Below are 19,018 nucleotides of genomic sequence, written 5' to 3' on the forward strand. Positions count from 1 at the left end.
ATTCACGTTAAAGGCTATTTTACACCTGTGTAACCATTTTTTTTAATTGAGTTCATAAAAATAGAAGACAAGGGTCTTCTAAAACAATGCAGTCATATTTCCTTCCATTACTCCAGAATTGTGGATGAACTTGGGGAAACTTGGTCGCAGAGTTTTCTGTCATTTTGTAAATTTGACCGAAGCTCCAAAAATCTGCAATATGTGAACGGCAGGTTATTAATATCAGGGAAGGTGAGAAGAATCTGCTGAATCAGAAGACAAATAGCTGCAGATACAAATATAGAGAACATATCCAGCTGCCGAGCGCTGGAAATAAACTGCTCTGTTCTCCAACGTCCCACTAGAGTTTCTACAGCTCAGTGGCACCTGGGGCCAACGTACAGGCTCACACTACAATCAGACCACAGGACACAGCAGGGAGCGATCGCCAGGTGAGGCTGTATGAGCACCACAACCGAAGCCTCTAAAAATAGCAGCCGAGACATGCACTATGGCACGGGGTCATTATATATATATATATATATATATATATATATATATATATATATACATATACATATATAATATATACAGTACAAACCAAAAGTTTGGACACACCTTCTCATTTAAAGATTTTTCAGTATTTTCATGACTATGAAAATTGTACATTCACACTGAAGGCATCAAAACTATGAATTAACACATGTTGAATTATATACTTACCAAAAAAGTGTGAAACAGCTGAAAATATGTCTTATATTCTAGGTTCTTCAAAGTAGCCACCTTTTGCTTTGATGACTGCTTTGCACACTCTTGGCATTCTCTTGATGAGCTTCAAGAGGTAGTCACCGGAAATGGTTTTCACTTCACAGGTGTGCCCTGTCAGGTTTAATAAGTGGGATTTCTTGCCTTATAAATGGGGTTGGGACCATCAGTTGTGTTGTGCAGAAGTCTGGTGGATACACAGCTGATAGTCCTACTGAATAGACTGTTAGAATTTGTATTATGGCAAGAAAAAAGCAGCTAAGTAAAGAAAAACGAGTGGCCATCATTACTTTAAGAAATGAAGGTCAGTCAGTACGAAAAATTGGGAAAACTTTGAAAGTGTCCCCAAGTGCAGTTGCAAAAACCATCAAGTGCTACAAAGAAACTGGCTCACATGAGGACCGCCCCAGGAAAGGAAGACCAAGAGTCACCTCGGCTTCTGAGGATAAGTTTATCCGAGTCACCAGCCTCAGAAATCGCAGGTTAACAGCAGCTCAGATTAGAGACCAGGTCAGTGCCACACAGAGCTCTAGCAGCAGACACATCTCTTCAACAACTGTTAAGAGGAGACTTTGTGCAGCAGGCCTTCATGGTAAAATAGCTGCTAGGAAACCACTGCTAAGGACAGGCAACAAGCAGAAGAGACTTGTTTGGGCTAAAGAACACAAGGAATGGACATTAGACCAGTGGAAATCTGTGCTTTGGTCTGATGAGTCCAAATTTGAGATCTTTGGTTCCAACCACCGTGTCTTTGTGCGACGCCGAAAAGGTGAACGGATGGACTCTACATGCCTGGTTCCCACCGTGAAGCATGGAGGAGCAGGTGTGATGGTGTGGGGGTGCTTTGCTGGTGACACTGTTGGGGATTTATTCAAAATTGAAGGAATATTAAACCAGCATGGCTACCACATCATCTTGCAGCGGCATGCTATTCCATCCGGTTTGCATTTAGTTAGACCATCATTTATTTTTCAACAGGACAATGACCCCAAACACACCTCCAGGCTGTGTAAGGGCTATTTGACCAAGAAGGAGAGTGATGGGGTGCTACACCAGATGACCTGGCCTCCACAGTCACCAGACCTGAACCCAATCGAGATGGTTTGGGGTAAGCTGGACCGCAGCGTGAAGGCAAAAGAGCTAACAAGTGCTAAGCATCTCTGGGAACTCCTTCAAGATTGTTGGAAGACCATTTCCGGTGACTACCTCTTGAAGCTCATCAAGAGAATGCCAAGAGTGTGCAAAGCAGTCATCAAAGCAAAAGGTGGCTACTTTGAAGAACCTAGAATATAAGACATATTTTCAGCTGTTTCACACTTTTTTGTTAAGTATATAATTCCACATGTGTTAATTCATAGTTTTGATGCCTTCAGTGTGAATGTACAATTTTCATAGTCATGAAAATACAGAAAAATCTTTAAATGAGAAGGTGTGTCCAAACTTTTGGTCTGTACTATATATATATATATATATATATATATATATATATATATATATATATATATATTACCGGAGCGAGAAAGAAGTGAATAACTCATACATTACACAATGCATTCTTCCATATGTCTGAGTAATGCCCAATCGGCTATGTGTCTGGCGCTGCTATAGAAGTGCGGACATGTCTCTATTATTGCAGCCCTCCTTGTCTGACCCTTTTTATAGGGGCCATCTATTTGGACTTCTTAAAGGAGCCCTCCCAGTCTGCCACTCTCATAGCAGAATCTCCATCTGGCCCTCTCATAAGAGCCCTCCCCATCTGGCCGTCTCATAGTAGCCCTCTCCCCGTCTGGCCCTCTTACAGGATTCCTCCCATTCTGACCCTCTTATAGGAGCCCTCTTTATCTGACCCTCTTATAGGAGCCCTCCCTGTTTGGCCCTCTCATAACAGAACTCCGTCTGGCCCTCTCATAGGAGCCCTCCCCGTCTGGCCCTCTCATAGGTGCCCTCCCCGTCTGGCCCTCTTATACGAGTCCTCCTTGTCTGACCCTCTTATAGGAGCCCTCCCTCTCTGGCCCTCTCATAGGAGTCCTCCCCGTCTGGCCCTCTCATATAAGCCCTCTCTGTCTGGCCCTCTCATATAAGCCCTAACCGCCTGGCCCTCTCATAGTAGCCCTCCCTGTCTGGCCCTCTCATATAAGCCCTAACCGCCTGGCCCTCTTATAAGAGCCTCACGTCTGGCCCTCTTAAAGGATCCCTACATCTTGGACCTATCAGTTCCACAGAAGCAAAAACATAGCAAAAACCTGCTGACAGATTCCCTTTCACCTGAGAAATAATTGCAATGTAGACGTCATTTATTATTATTATTATTATTACTACTATCGAAAATATCAAGGCAAGAGATCAATTAGCAGAAAACCAGTCTATGCAAATATTGCTGCAGTCCTCGAGAAGATGATTAAGACACATCCGGATGTCTGAGGTTTTGCAGCAAGTGGGAAGAGGTTTGCTTGGCTGATGCTTCGTTGTATTTCTCATCATATTCTTTTTTTTTTACTTAACACTTTCAGTCTTAACACTTTCCACCCCAGGTAAAATAAAGGTAATTTCCATAGGTTGAAAATTGCTTACTCAGCAGAGATCATGGAGCAGACATGAATGAAAGCTTTTGAGACAGTGGGAAGTGGGTTTTTTTTTTTTAGCGGCACTGACGGGAAGAACAGCATGTAAATATGTCTTCTGGTTTTTGTTTTTTGTTGTAGCCCAAATTGAAGTAATTCCATGCAAAATTTGTGGAGACAAGTCTTCTGGGATCCACTATGGCGTAATCACATGTGAAGGATGCAAGGTAAGATATCGGGGGAACATCATCCTCTCAGTACACAGAATTACTTTTGCCAATAAAAGAAATAGAAACACACAGAGACGCATAAATCTCAATGATCCTAAATACTGATACAGAGCGCACAGGCACCTTATCGCACGTTTCGCCAACACTGTGCTTCATCGGGAGGAATGAAAAATAAAATCAAACTGCTGTTCTGTACAATTGGTTCCTTAGTGATAAATCTGATTGTAATGTACTGTATGGACCGATTGAAGTGCGTTCTCATAGGTCTGTATTGCTTATTTTATTTGGTAGGGCTTTTTCCGCCGGAGTCAGCAAGGGAAACCAATTTACTCATGCAGCCAACAGCAAAGCTGTCTAATTGACCGCTCCAGTAGGAACCGATGCCAGCACTGCCGACTGCAAAAATGTTTATCCCTGGGCATGTCTCGTGATGGTAAGAACCCATAATGACCTCTCGCTTCCTTGACACAATACACAACACTGAGCACTCTATCCTCTAACTAAGTGTAGACAGTGGTGGTGCCATTTAAACTGAAAAAAATGGCTTTTTTCTTGGGCATGTTCACACGTTTTTATTGTTGAAAGCCTGGCGATCTGTTGAGTTCATCGACAAAAACTCTATTCGGATGAATGCAAATGATCTTAGAAACCCTAATGTCAAAAACTTAAAGGAGTTTTATGAGCTAAGTTTTGGTGCCTCTGTAAATATTGTGTGGGTGGGTGGCTCAAAAATTAATGTGAAGCATCAAACCGAGACCACACGCGGCTGAAGGTGCATGACCACAAGATGTGTCCTAGGGTAACATGGCGAGAACTGGCAGACAGATAAGAACAGTGGTCTGAGTGGTCGGCACCATGGTATAAACTGTGTGACCGCTCCTTGTGATCACAGCCTTACATATCTTGGGTCAGGTTTCCAGGCTTTTATGTGGGTCAAACACTGACAAAGTAGCTATTTTTTCTAGAGAAAAGCTAGTTTGCTTTATTTTTCCCCATAGAGCATTGCTTATAAGACTCCATACATCAGCAGGAAGTCCTCAATAAGCCCATCAAATTTTAAGTGGTTGTCCATTTCCTTGCTTTGGGAGCCTTCCAGCTTCTTGGGTTCTTAAAGATTGACAGTTCAGACCAGCAGCGTGGCCGCATCGTAGGTCTGAATGGTACGTACTCTGATGTCACTGGCAGAGGCAGCATTACCTCTGCAACATCGGAGGAGCTCAAGAGCATCATAGTTGGATCCAGACAACTTTAGAGTTCTAACCAGTGGTCCTTGCCTAGGAAAACCACTACTCTGATAATAATTATAGCTTTATATCATTTAGAGAAAAGCTGGCATCTGAAAATATGGCAATAATGACTGACAATGGTATTATTTTTTATTGTAAGCATGACAACTATTGCAGTCATTCTCAATTTGTGGTTTCAGCTGTCAAATTTGGACGCATGTCTAAGAAGCAGAGGGCTATATTACAAGCGGAGGTGCAGAAACTTCTAAAAGAGCAAAGAACAGAGATTATTGGAGGCCTTCAGATTTCTGACACTCAGGCCGAACAACCAACCACTACAACTCCTGAGCTGCCTCACCCCATCCAACCCTCTGCATGGATAGGTCACGGGAGATGGGACTCCTCTTGTGCCACACGTAACTGTTCTCTGTCTAGGATGCAACTGCAGAGGGAATCTCTTGTGCTTTACACCCCAGAGAAGACACAAACAGAAGCCACAAGTAGGAAGAGCCATCTTCGAGATCTGCAGCCTAATTTGGAGAATGGAAGACCGAATATACTCCACAATCTGGAATCATACTGCAGCCTAAATTTTAGCAGTTTTCTGCCTGTGGAGTGCATGATATCAGCCACTGAGCTTGGTGAGTAGGTCCAATCTAGATGAAAAGGCAAGTCTCGATTTACTTTAGATAAGTACCATCTTCATTAATATTGACTTCTCATTTGATACCTTCAGAACTGCTGATGCAGAATGTGGTCTTTGCACACCAAGAAACCTGCCAGTTTCGTCAGGAGAACCTACAGATATTGAGATGGGAAACGTTTTCATCTGAAGAGATGCAGAACTTCCAGCAAAAGGTGAGTAGATCCTTCATCGCATGGAGCAAATAATGATTGTATGCATGTACCACCTCCCATCTCTCTCGGCAGCCCATGGACCAGATGTGGGAACGTTGTGTCTGTCACATTACAGACGCCATTCAATATATTGTGGAATTCGCCAAGCGACTTAACGGCTTCATGGACCTGAATCCGAATGACCAGATTGTACTCCTGAAAGCAGGTAGCATAGGTCAACATGTACGGAGAAGATCATTAGCTTCTCACACAACCCAACTGAACACCCTGTCTTATCTATAGGTGCAATGGAGCTGCTGCTGATAAGAATGAGCCGAGCCTTCAACTGCTTCAATAATACCGTCTTTTTTGAGGGAAAGTATTCCCAGCTGGAGCTCTTCCATTCCCTAGGTGAGACAATGTCTACAATCCTCACAATCAGATCAGATAGAAGTCAAAATGCTGATCGTAGTCTTTACTCTTTCAGGGTGCACCGACCTCATCAGTTCTATGTTTGATCTCTGTCAGTCACTCTGTGCGCTCAACCTCTCTGAACATGAAATGGCCTTCTTCAGCGCCATGACTCTGCTCGATCCCAGTGAGTTATGCGGTTACTAATACCACTGTTTCTAAGCCGTGTACCTTGTAGCATATTATATCAAAATGATCATAAACTGTGCTGCATAATAGACGTATATCCATGTACAACTCACTGGGTACTATATTTATGGCTGCCAGAAGGGGAAGGAGACTGACAGTAGAACTTAATGGAAACTACAGGTGCTTCTCACAAAATTAGAATATCATCAAAAATGTAATTTATTTTAGTTCTTCAATACAAAAAGTGAAACTCATATATTATATAGAGTCATTACAAACAGAGTGATCTATTTCAAGTGTTTATTTCTGTTAATGTTCATGATTATGGCTTACAGCCAATGAAAACACAAAAGTCATTATCTCAGTAAATTAGAATAATTAAAAAAAAACATCTGTAAAGGCTTCCTAAGCATTTAAAAAGGTCCCTTAGTCAGTTTCAGTAGGCTCCACGATCGTGGGGAAGACTGCTGACTTGACAGATGTCCAGAAGGCAGTCATTGACACACTCCACAAGGAGGGTAAGACACAAAAGGTCATTGCTAAAGAAGCTGGCTGTTCACAGAGTGCTGTATCCGAGCATATTAATGGAAAGTTTAGTGGAAGGAAAAAGTGTGGTAGAAAAAGGAGCACAAGCAACCGGGATAACCGCAGCCTTGAATGGATTGTTAACAAAAGGCCATTCAAAAATTTGTGGGAGATTCACAAGGAGTGGACTGCTGCTGGAGTCATTGCTTCAAGAGCCACCACACACAGACGTATCCAGGACATGGGCTACAAGTGTCACATTCCTTGTGTCAAGCCACTCATGACCAATAGACAACGCCAGAAGAGTCTTACCTGTACCAAGGAGAAAAACACCTGGACTGTGGCTCAGTGATCCAAGGTGTTTTTAGATGAAAGTAAATTTTGCATTTCATTTGGAAATCAAGGTCCCAGAGTCTGGAGGAAGAGTGGAGAGGCCACAATCCAAGCTGCTGGAGGACTAGTGTGAAGTTTCCACAATCAGTGATGGTTTGGGGGGCCATGTCATCTGCTGGTGGAGGTCCACTGTGTTTTATCAAGACCAAAGTCAGCGCAGCCGTCTATCAGGAGATTTTAGAGCCCTTCATGCTTTCCTCTGCCGACAAGCTTTATGGAGATGGAAATGTCATTCTCCAGCAGGACTTGGCGCTTGTCCACACTGCCAAAAGTACCAATACCTGGTTTACACACAACAGTATCACTGTGCTTGATTGACAGCAAACTCGTCTGACCTTAACCCCATAGAGAATCTTTTATTAGGAAGCTATGGGGTATTGTCAAGAGGAAGATGAGAGACACCAGACCCAACAATGCAGATGAGCTGAAGGCTGCTATCAAAGCAACCTGGGCTTCCATAACACCTCAGCAGGGCCACAGGCTGATCGCCTCCATGCCACATTGCCGCATTGATGCAGTAATTGATGCAAAAGGAGTCCCGACCAAGTATTGAGGGCATTTACTGAACATACATTTCACTAGGACAACATTTCGGATTTTAAAAACATTTTTCAAGCTGTTATAAAGTATTCTAATTTACTGAGATAATGACTTTTGTGTTTTCATTGGCTGTAAGCCATAATCATCAATACTTACAGAAATAAACACCTGAAATAGAGTCATTACAAACAGAGTGCTCTATATAATAGGAGTTTCACTTTTTGTATTGAAGAACAGAAATAAATTTAATTTTTGATGATTTTCTAATTTTGTGAGAAGCACCTGTATATTTAGAGCTGACAGAGTGGGAAGGAGATTGATAGTAGAACCTAATGGGTACTAAATTTATAGCTGCCATGATGGGAAGGAGACTGACAGTAGAATTTAATGGGAACTATATTTAAAGCTGCCAGAAGGAGAAGGGGACTGACAGTATAACCTGGAACTATATTTAGAACTAGCAGAAGTGGGAAGAGACTGATAGTAGAACTTAATGGGAATTATATATAGGGGAAAGTGTCTGACCAAGTAACATATTATTTAGAGCTGCCAGAAGGGGCAGGAGACTGATAGTAGAACTTAATGGATACTATATTTATGACTATTAGAAGGTAGAAGACTGACAGTAGATTTTAATGGGAACTATATTTAGAGCTGCCAGAAGGGGAAGCAGATTTAAAATGGAACTTGATGGGACTATGTATAGGGCTGCCAGAGGGAAAAGAGGCTGAATAGAGAACTTATTAGATATTTACTGCTGCCAGATTAGGAGGTAGGCTGACTAATAAAATTGCTAAAAACAGCATTTGCTACCAGAGGGGAAAGGGGACTGACTTTCCATTATGAATAAAAGGGAGTTAAAGAGACATTAAAAAAGTATCATACTTATCAATAACTGGTGACAATACTAATGGAGAACAGGATCCAATGGTAAAAGGTGGATGCAGAAAGATACTGATAAAAAAACACTCACATACCGATCATCCATGGGGGTTTGGGGTTGCTTAGTATTATAATTGCACACGGATAAGACTTGTATAAGGTGCCAGTCACCAGGTATTGTGTGTATAGCTGTAGCTGCATATTTTCCAGTGTTTTTTTTTTTTTAGATTTGATGTCCATTTTCAGTGAATTGGATAAAGTGTTAATATACAAATCCAAACAAGAAGTTTGTGAGTTAGACATAAAAAATTACTTATGAGACATAACAAACAGTCCGACCACAAAAGCACAGAAAAGAAGTGGTGCTAAGGGGAGCACAAAGGGTAAAAAAAAAGAAAATGTTGTGGTTGAAGCAGTGCAAAGTAGTAAAATAGATGGTAGGAAATATTTTTTAGGATAGAGATTTCTAATATCCTATAAGAAAGAAAAAAAACAACTACTTTTCCTTATGCATCATCATTCATAATAATCGCAAATGTTATTTCTAATTTTAAGATGTCATGAAAGTTAATAAAAATACCAAACATGCTGCACATATTCCATTTATTGTCAACTGTAATTACAGATTTAATTTTCTTGAATTGCAAAATTATCCAATTTGTCATGTTCTCAATCTTAATGAATCAGGCTGGTCTTACTCCAGTGGTCCATTACTAAGTCTTGTACCTTTTGAAAATTATCAGGAGAATTTGGATATTGTCTTACTGGCTTCATTTACTCATTTTAGCTTTATCCAGGTGCTGTTTTAACTTACGTATTTCTAGACAGGTCCGTACACAACCATAATAATCTGACTTTCCTTAGGCTACCCCTGGCTCCAAGAGAAGCACAAGGTGGATACTCTGTACAGGAAAATACACTTTGCTTTCAGACATCTTCTCCGGAGGACACATCGCGAATTCATTTTAATGAAGGTTAGATGATTCATTGTTAACACTTGTAATATCCTCACACGTCTCCTTCATGTGATCGTGGCCCTATATAATCCTCACACGTCTCCTTCATGTGATCGCGGCTCCATATAATCCTCACACGTCTCCTTCATGTGATCGCGGCCCTATATAATCCTCACACGTCTCCTTCATGTGATCGGGGCCCTATAGAATCCTCACACGTCTCCTTCATGTGATCGGGGCCCTATATAATCCTCACACGTCTCTTCTTCATGTGATCGGGGCCCTATATAATCCTCACACGTCTCTTCTTCATGTGATCGGGGCCCTATATAATCCTCACACGTCTCTTCTTCATGTGATCGGGGCCCTATATAATCCTCACACGTCTCTTCTTCATGTGATCGGGGCCCTATATAATCCTCACACGTCTCTTCTTCATGTGATCGGGGCCCTATATAATCCTCACACGTCTCCTTCATGTGATCGCAGCACTATATAATCCTCACACGTCTCCTTCATGTGATCGCAGCTCTATATAATCCTCACACGTCTCATCTTCATGTGATGGCGGCTCTATATAATCCTCACACGTCTCTTCTTCATGTGATTGCGGCTCTATATAATTCTCACATCTCTTCTTCATGTGATCGCGGCCCTATATAATCCTCACACGTCTCTTCTCCTTCATGTTATGGCGGCTCTATATAATTCTTACACGTCTCTTCTTCACTTGATCTTGGCTCTATATAATCTGCACACGCCTCAGCTTCATGTGATCGCGGCTCCATATAATCCTCACACATCTCTTCTTCATGAGATGGAGGCTCTATACAATTCTCACATGTCTCTACATAATCTTCACACTTCTCTTCTTCTCCATTTGATGGCGGCTCTATGAAATCCATACACGTCTCTTCTACTCCATCTGATCGTGGCTCCATATAATCCTCACACGTCTCTTCTACATGTGATCGTGCCCCAATATAATCCTCACACGTCTCTTCTTCATGTGATCGTGCCCTTATATAATCCTCACACGTCTCTCCTTCATGTGATCGTGGCTCTATATAATCCTCACACGTCTCCTCTTCTTCATGTGATCGCGGCTCTGTATAATCCTCACACGTCTCTTCTTCACGTAATCGCGGCTCTATATAATCATCACACGTCTCTTCTTCATGTGATGGCGGCTCTATATAATCCTCACATGTCTCTTCTTCATGTGATCGTGGCTCCATATAATCCTCACACGTCTCTTCTTCATGTGATGGCGGCTCTATATAATCCTCACACGTCTCTTCTTCATGTGATCGTGGCTCCATATAATTCTCACACGTCTCTTCTTCATGTAATCGCGGCTCTATATAATCCTCACACGTCTCTTCTTCATGTGATGGCGGCTCTATATAATCCTCACACGTCTCTTCTTCATGTGATCACAGCTCTATATAATCCTCACACGTCTCTTCTTCATGTGATCACGGCTCTATATAATCCTCACACGTCTCTTCTTCATGTGATCGCGGCTCTATATAATCCTCACAAGTCTCTTCTTCATGTGATCACGGCTCTATATAATCCTCACACATCTCTTCTTCTTCATGTGATCGTGGCTCTATATAATCCTCACACGTCTCCTCTTCTTCATGTGATCGTGGCTCTATATAATCCTCACACGTCTCTTCTTCTTCATGTGATCGTGGCTCTATATAATCCTCACACGTCTCCTCTTCTTCATGTGATCACAGTTCTATAGAATTCTCACATGTCTCTTCTTCATGTGATGGCGGCTCCATATAATTCTCACACGTCTCTTCTTCATGTAATCGCGGCTCTATATAATCCTCACACATCTCTTCATGTGATCGTGGCCTTATATAATCCTCACACTTCTCTTCTTCATGTGATCGTGGCTCTATATAATCCTCACATGTCTCTTCTTCATGTGATCGTGGCTCTATATAATCCTCACATGTCTCTTCTTCATGTGATCGTGGCTCCATATAATCCTCACACGTCTCTTCTTCATGTGATTGTGCCCCTATATAATCCTCACACATCTCTTCATGTGATCGTGGCCTTATATAATCCTCACACGTCTCTCCTTCATGTGATCGTGGCTCTATATAATCCTCACACGTCTCCTCTTCTTCATGTGATCACAGCTCTATATAATTCTCACATGTCTCTTCTTCATGTGATCGCGGCTCTATATAATTCTCACACGTCTCTTCTTCATGTGATCGTGGCTCTATATAATTCTCACACGTCTCTTCTTCATGTGATCGTGGCTCTATATAATCCTCACACGTCTCTTCTTCATGTGATTGTGCCCCTATATAATCCTCACACATCTCTTCATGTGATCGTGGCCTTATATAATCCTCACACGTCTCTTCTTCATGTGATCGTGGCTCTATATAATCCTCACACGTCTCTTCTTCATGTGATGGCGGCTCTATATAATCCTCACACGTCTCTTCTTCATGTGACTGCGGCTCTATATAATCCTCACGTCTCTTCTTCATGTGATCGCGGCCCTATATAATCCTCACACATCTCTTCTACATGTGATCGCGGCTCTATATAATCCTCACACGTCTCTTCTTCAGTGATGTGGCTCTATATAATCCTCACGTCTCTTCTTCATGTGATCGCGGCTCCATATAATCCTCACACATCTCTTCTTCATGAGATGGAGGCTCTATACAATTCTCACATGTCTCTACATAATCTTCACACTTCTCTTCTTCTCCATTTGATGGCGGCTCTATGAAATCCACACACGTCTCTTCTATTCCATCTGATCGTGGCTCCATATAATCCTCACAAGTCTCTTCTCCATGTGATCACGACCCTATATAATCCTCACACGCCTCTTCTACTCCATCTGATCGTGGCTCCATATAATCCTCACAAGTCTCTTCTCCATGTGATCACGACCCTATATAATCCACACACGCCTCTTCTACTCCATCTGATCGTGGCTCCATATAATCCTCACAAGTCTCTTCTTCATGTGATCACGACCCTATATAATCCACACACGCCTCTTCGTCATGTGATTGCGACTCTATATAATCCTCACATGTCTTTTTTTCTCCATGGATCTCTGCTCTATATAATCCCAGTATGACCTCGATTTTAAAGAAGTAGAGGTCTAGCCGGAATCCTTTTCTCATGTGCTTTCTTCTTCATGTGTGGATATCTTTTAGCTAATATATTTTTTTATTGTATTCAGCTTCCAGAAAAGGAGAAACTCTCCAACATTTGCCAGATGCACTTGGAAAAGCTGAACATCTTCAGGCAGATGTACCCAACCATTGCGTGGGAGAGATTCCCTCCTCTGTATAAAGAGCTGTTCATCTCGGAAACTGAAAATTCATGAACAGAGCTGGACGTATCGTGTTGCTGACTGCTTAGATCTCTCGTCTCCGCGTCTTTTTGTCCCTAATTAACACGGAGTCCTGGGGCAATAACAATCCTGAAATCATGAAGTCTTCCACTCCATAAGTCCCTACGAAGTAGAGAACTCTTTTATTTGGAACAATGGTTTGGCAATAAAGAGTTTATGAGCAGATCCTAGAATCAGAGGGCATTATAATATAACCTTGTTTTAAGCATTAACTCAAGACATGGGATCCATGACCCCTATGCCAAAAGCTTTGTGAAGAAGAATTAGAATGACCAATGTTCTTCCTTCTATTTTTTTTTTTGCTTATGTTATTGAACCTCTATGCTTGTTTTACGTGGCTGATCATCAATAAGCTATTTGTATGTCCTATTATATCTTTTTGTAATAAAATAAGTTTCCTGATTTAAATGGCATCTTCCATATGCTGGATCATAAACAAGAGACGGGTTATGTTTCTCCACGTGTCTCTTTCAACATCTATGATTTGGACAACCGAGTAGAAGACCGTGCTCTAAACGTGATATCCTCTTTTCTAATAACCAAACTGATGACTTGAACGTTGCCAGGTCAGGGATCAGACCGGGTTGAGGGGATGCGGCAGACGGTAGGGGCTGAGGACATGCTGTGTTTGGTCACACATCACCGAATCTCGGTGTACTACCTATGCATTTCTTCCCCTTTCAGTAAGGGCAGAGTTTATTAAATATTAATGCTTTATAGGTGTAGCATGTCTGTCTCAGTATGATGCCTGCTTTCCAGATGTCTCAGGCAAGCTCTTTCTGGCACTAATCGACATCCAGTAAATGCATAAAGCTGATCAGTGGGACAGAAGCAGGACGGCTGAGGGTGCTGCCCGGCACAGGTAGGCGATCAGTTCTTCATCATTCAGAGCTTTTTGGACAAATCACTAAAAACTAGAATATTCAGATTTCCTACTCCGTAAAGTTTCGATAATGACAGTTTCCAATGACTTTATCATCTTTTGATGATTTTGTGATCTCGATATTCTATAAACTCAGAAATGTATCATTGAAATATTGTATCTTTCCTTAATCTTGGATAAAACAGAAAAATCCAATTAAAACCAGGTAAAAATAACAAACAAAATCAGCAAATGGGGGGGGAGTTCTTCCTCTACAAGTCTGAACCAGAGGACAACAAAATATCAGACATAACTATGGTGTCCACGTGCGTTGGAGAATTGACCACAGACGATCGGATTTTATGTGGTCACATATTTAAAACTTTTCAAATTACAATATGATTAAGAAATTGGGGATATCAAAAGAATTAAGGAAATACGAAAGCCATAAAATAGAGGTCAATAAAAAAATTCCTTTCTACTTAACTTTCCTGTATATGATCCCAGCAAACTGCTAGAGAAGGTATTGACCTGGAGAACCCACCACTTCCACTCATTTACTTCTCATACTTTAGGAGTGTTCCAACATGGACACTTGCGCCCATCTGTGAAGGGGGCCCTTTACAACTACTACGAAAACTAAATAAAAGTAGTCAATCAATATTTCAATAATTGGCCAAGTAATGAATAAGTAATAACTAAAAAAAAGCTCTTTTAAAAAAAAAAGTGGATGATGACAGTAGACTCATCAGACCATACATTGTTCCATCACTGGTGAGATGGGTCCTGGAGAGGAAAGATCAGCAGAGAAACCTTTGTTGTAAGGTTCGCTCACAAACCGAATCACTATGTAATATGTATGCCGATGTCATGAATCTCCCGCCGAAGGCAAATGTTGGAGGAAATAAGTAGGGCACCTGTTCAACTTCACCCAGAGATCTTACAGAGTTGGGGGGGGGGATTGTCTATGGTGTGGTGGCAAAGGGAGGAGAAGAGGTGGCATTCACTCCCAGATTTTCATTGTGTAGGTTGAGGTCACTAGATACGAGTGTGGATGCATAAACATACACCCTGGATAATATGGTGAGACAAACATCCCTATCCTCATTATATAATGGTCTGAGAAACCACTTCTGGACCTGAAAACATTACGTAGGACTTGGGCAAGGTGGAAAAGGAATCAAGACATTACAGAACAGATATTGGAGGGTTGAAGCCAGGTTGAACCCGGGTTAGGAAATGAATTATTAGTGGAAGATGGATGGAAACTAACTTTCAACTGATGCACGCTGCCTTGTATGGTTTTATTATATGACGATCTTAACATCCCAGATGTTGCCCGTAAGTGTCAAATTCTCCTCCTCAACTTATAGCATGAGGTTTGGGAGCGTATGGTCACACAAGATTACTGGAAGGGGATACCAGAATATAATAATAATAATAATCTTTATTTATATAGCACCAACATATTCCGCAGCGCTTTATAATTCCGTGATTCATATACAACAGTCATAAGTAACATAATTAAAGATAATACAAAAATTAAAGCAAAAATAATGACTACCCTGCTCGTAAGAGCTTACAATCTACAATGAGGTGGAGGTGACACAAAGTACAGGGGCTTATTTACAGTGATGGTCCAACCATCTTGAGGGAATGGGGGATTGATCAAGGCTGCATGAGATTTTAGCATCACTTGGAAAGTGCTTGACAACTTGGTCACACTATATAAATCCATGCAAACGGCATGGATTTATATAGTGTGACCATAAAAGAATGATAAAAAATAAATATTATACTTACCTTCTGATGGCCCCCGGTGTCCTTATCTGATCCGTCCTGGCTTGCCGGCAGCTCGCGGTGGACTAAAAGGACCTGCCATGAGGTCATTTAGTCATGTGAAGGGTCACGCGACCGCCGACGTCAGCGGTTGCGTGACCCGTCACATGACTAAATGACATCACCGCAGGTCCTTTTAGTCCACCACGAGCTGCCGGCAAGCCAGGACGGATCGGGTAAGGACACCGGGGGCCATCAGAAGATAAGTATAATGTATATTTTTTATTTTATTCTTTTTTTTACAGGTACTATGGTACCCGGGTCTGGAGGAGAGTCTCCGCACATTGAACCGCATGATATCCGCATGTGCAGAAGCAGTGATGCGGATGTCATGCGTTCCAATGCAAGTCAATGGCGGCGAAAACGCCGCAATTTTGCAAAATAATTGTTAGTGCTGCGGATTTTTCCGCAATGATAACCCGCAGCGGAAATTTACGCAGCATGTGCACAGCACATGCGGATTATCATTGGGGAACATGGCAGACCTTCTACCAAGCGTTTTTTAAGCGTTTCTGCAGTGGAATTGCCGCTGCGGAAATGCTTAGAAAACGCATAGTGGGCACACAGCCTTAAGGTTAAATGTTCCCCTCACTGCACAGGCAAATTTTATTTCACCACCTTACGACCCCCAGATGTTGGTCTATATGGTTCATACAATCTTAGTGGAAGTATTATGATGTCTCTTCCATCAGTGGTTACGGCCAAAGACTCTGGAAATGGCGGCCATCATATTACAATTGAAACTACTGTATAGTACAGTATAGATCAACTTGATACAGAGAGATATGAAGAACAAGATGCACGTAAATTCTTTAAAAAGTGATAAAAAAAGATTGTAGCAAGTCCACAGTGTGAGGATAGAGATCAGCCACAAGTCAAGGGTGAGCTTAGAGAGTGTAGGACCACGAGAGCCAGAAGCCCTAGAAAAGGAGATCAGTACAGCAATGTTTCTTGCAAAACTGTTGGTGTCTTTTATTCCAAAGGTGAAGAGACCTGCACAAAACACAGGGCTGACATGGTGATGCTTGCTGCTGTAACAGCTTAGTCATGGTGGCTATGACTAAGCGTGAAACACGACCAGGTCATCCCAGTGTTTCACGCTAAGGGCTCATACCCATCTGCGTTAATATAATTGGTCCGATGTTGTTCCTGAAAAGTCAGACGAGTGTCATGCAAGTGCCATACGAGCACAATGGATTTTTCTCACCTAGCATCAATATGACATGCGATTTTAACATTAGCTTTTACATAGAGTAATTCTCTATGTCATTTAAAGATAGTTTTCAAAGTAAATATTCTTCGATAGATAGATAGAAATATGTGAGTGAGATATATAATCAGTGCTTTGCATGTGCAGCTTACTGAGTGCTAGTCGATCCCCACTGACCACTAAAGACAACAAGGGGGAACAAACAAGGGAAGATAGCTTAGCTTTTAGTCAACTTCAGAGAGATGAACACCTGTCCTCATAGCTCCAGAGAGGATGAAGTACTGCACTTGCTCCGAGCCTTCACAAAGGGTAATGTGAGTATCACCGGTACCTCCGTCTAGCAGACAGCAGGTATTTATACACCCAGGCCAGGGTGTTAATTAGCCAGAGGAAGGTAGCCGCTGGGTCCTAGAGACAGCTTCTAAGAAGGTGTCTGCAATGCCAAACGTAGAGATCTCCTGCAACCAACTGCAGGACGACTGTCTGTCACTTCTGACACACCCGTGACATCTACTTAGCCTATACTGGTTATTAAAATGGGGGACCCCCAAAAAAATCACGTGGAGTCCCCCCCTATAATTAATAGTTAGTAAAGGCTATGCAGACAGCTGCCGGTGATATTAATAGGCTAGGAAGGGGCCATGAATATTGGCCCCCACCCAGACTAAGAACATCGGTTCTCAGCCGCCCCAGTAATGGCGCATCCATAAGATGCCCTAATTCTGGTGCTTAGCCTCCGCTCTTCCCACTTGTGGCAGTGGCAAGTGGGGTAATAGTATTGGGGTTGAGGTCAGCTTTGTATTGTCAGCTGACATCAAGCCCAGGGGTTACTAATGGAGAGGCGTCTATAACACGCCCCCACTACTTTTTTATATTGTAAAAAATACAAGTCCAGAATAAAGTCCTTTAATTGAAAGAAAGACACTGACACCTTTATTTTAAATAACCCCCCCCTTTTACCCATTGATTATTAAAAAATAATAAACCACCATATTCCTCACCTGTCCGATGAGAAGATAATCTATTTGTTCTGCGACGAGTCTAGCTCTGCCTGCTACATCTAGATGCCTTGCTGAACGGTGGCATGATGCGACTGTTCAGCCTGGCATCCAGAAGAGACACTGACCTGCGCGTGGTAGCGCAGCATGAGTGCCTCGTGGTGACGTGAATAAGGTGAGCGGAATTCATAGCCGACGAACTCCGTTCACCTCACTGCCGTCAGCGCTAGCGCCGTGAGATGAACAGAGTTCATTAACTATGAACTTCCTAGCCTATTAATATCAGCCCTCAGCTGTCTGCCTAGCCTTTTCTGGTTATTAATTATAGGGGGGACGCCACGTCTTTTTTTGGGGGGTCCCACATTTTAATAACCAGTAAAGGCTAAGAATACAGCTGTGAGCTGATATTTAATAGCCTAGGAAGCTCCATGTTTATTACCCCCTTCCCAGGCTTTCAACATCAGCCCCCAGCTGTTGGCTGGTTATTAAAATTTGGGGGGACCGCAATGCCATTTTTTGCTTTAATTTACTGAATTATAAGCTAAATACATGAACATTAAACTACACATGCACTGCACAAATTATATATCTCACTTTTCATATAAAACTGTGGCATGTGTGAAGAAGAAACATTTCTAGAAGAGAAGGGGACCCGTGGTGGTCACCAAGAGTGGCTACAGCTGTGTAATGCAGAACCACAAAGGCTCTGTACAGCTAGGAGGGGCCTGTTACCGTTGCTGCACTACTTTTACTTGAGGTTCAGTAATTATTTTTAACAATAAAGATACTAATCTATAAAAAAAAATTATGATTATAGGCTCAAAAATTGTACATGGCTGCCTAAACAAGAGGTCTCTCCTAGGCACCGGCAGAAAGCTACGACTTGTACATCTTCTCTTATACCCGACGATACAGCTGAAGATCGCGTTTCACTACTGTCACAGAACAGGCAGATAATCTCCTTTGGTTTCAATCAACTGACTGCACTCCCCTGATGTCAACTCTCTTGTCCTGGTGTCTGCATCGAAAGTGAATACCCTACGGGAATTTTCCTGGTAAATGGTAATAAGATGAAGCGCTGCCAAGACCGGACGTCACATCCAGTTATTAATTAAAGCTCTCATTAAGCCTTTCATCATTGAAGTGTACATTGATATGCACAAAAGCCAGGATAACACACACAGACAGACAAACACACAC

The 19,018-nt window shown here is 42.1% G+C and overlaps 1 protein-coding gene across 1 annotated transcript in view; it reads left to right on the forward strand.

Annotated features, from left to right (window-relative positions):
- LOC141152943 (nuclear receptor ROR-gamma-like) overlaps nucleotides 1–13,243 on the forward strand; it is a 38,157-nt gene extending 24,914 nt beyond the window's left edge. Inside the window, exons 2-10 of the mRNA XM_073637594.1 lie at nucleotides 3,447–3,532; nucleotides 3,827–3,968; nucleotides 4,962–5,402; nucleotides 5,498–5,619; nucleotides 5,692–5,824; nucleotides 5,902–6,009; nucleotides 6,086–6,196; nucleotides 9,403–9,512; nucleotides 12,736–13,243. Coding sequence (XP_073493695.1) covers nucleotides 3,447–3,532; nucleotides 3,827–3,968; nucleotides 4,962–5,402; nucleotides 5,498–5,619; nucleotides 5,692–5,824; nucleotides 5,902–6,009; nucleotides 6,086–6,196; nucleotides 9,403–9,512; nucleotides 12,736–12,882 — 1,400 coding nt within the window. The 3' untranslated portion in view covers nucleotides 12,883–13,243. The remainder of the gene's footprint in view (nucleotides 1–3,446; nucleotides 3,533–3,826; nucleotides 3,969–4,961; nucleotides 5,403–5,497; nucleotides 5,620–5,691; nucleotides 5,825–5,901; nucleotides 6,010–6,085; nucleotides 6,197–9,402; nucleotides 9,513–12,735) is intronic.
- The last annotated feature ends 5,775 nt before the right edge of the window (nucleotides 13,244–19,018 follow it).

The sequence above is a fragment of the Phyllobates terribilis genome, unplaced genomic scaffold, assembly GCF_046119375.1.
Source record: "Phyllobates terribilis strain yellow unplaced genomic scaffold, ASM4611937v1 Scaffold_7__3_contigs__length_470593459, whole genome shotgun sequence".
NCBI classification, from domain to species: Eukaryota; Metazoa; Chordata; class Amphibia; order Anura; family Dendrobatidae; genus Phyllobates; species Phyllobates terribilis.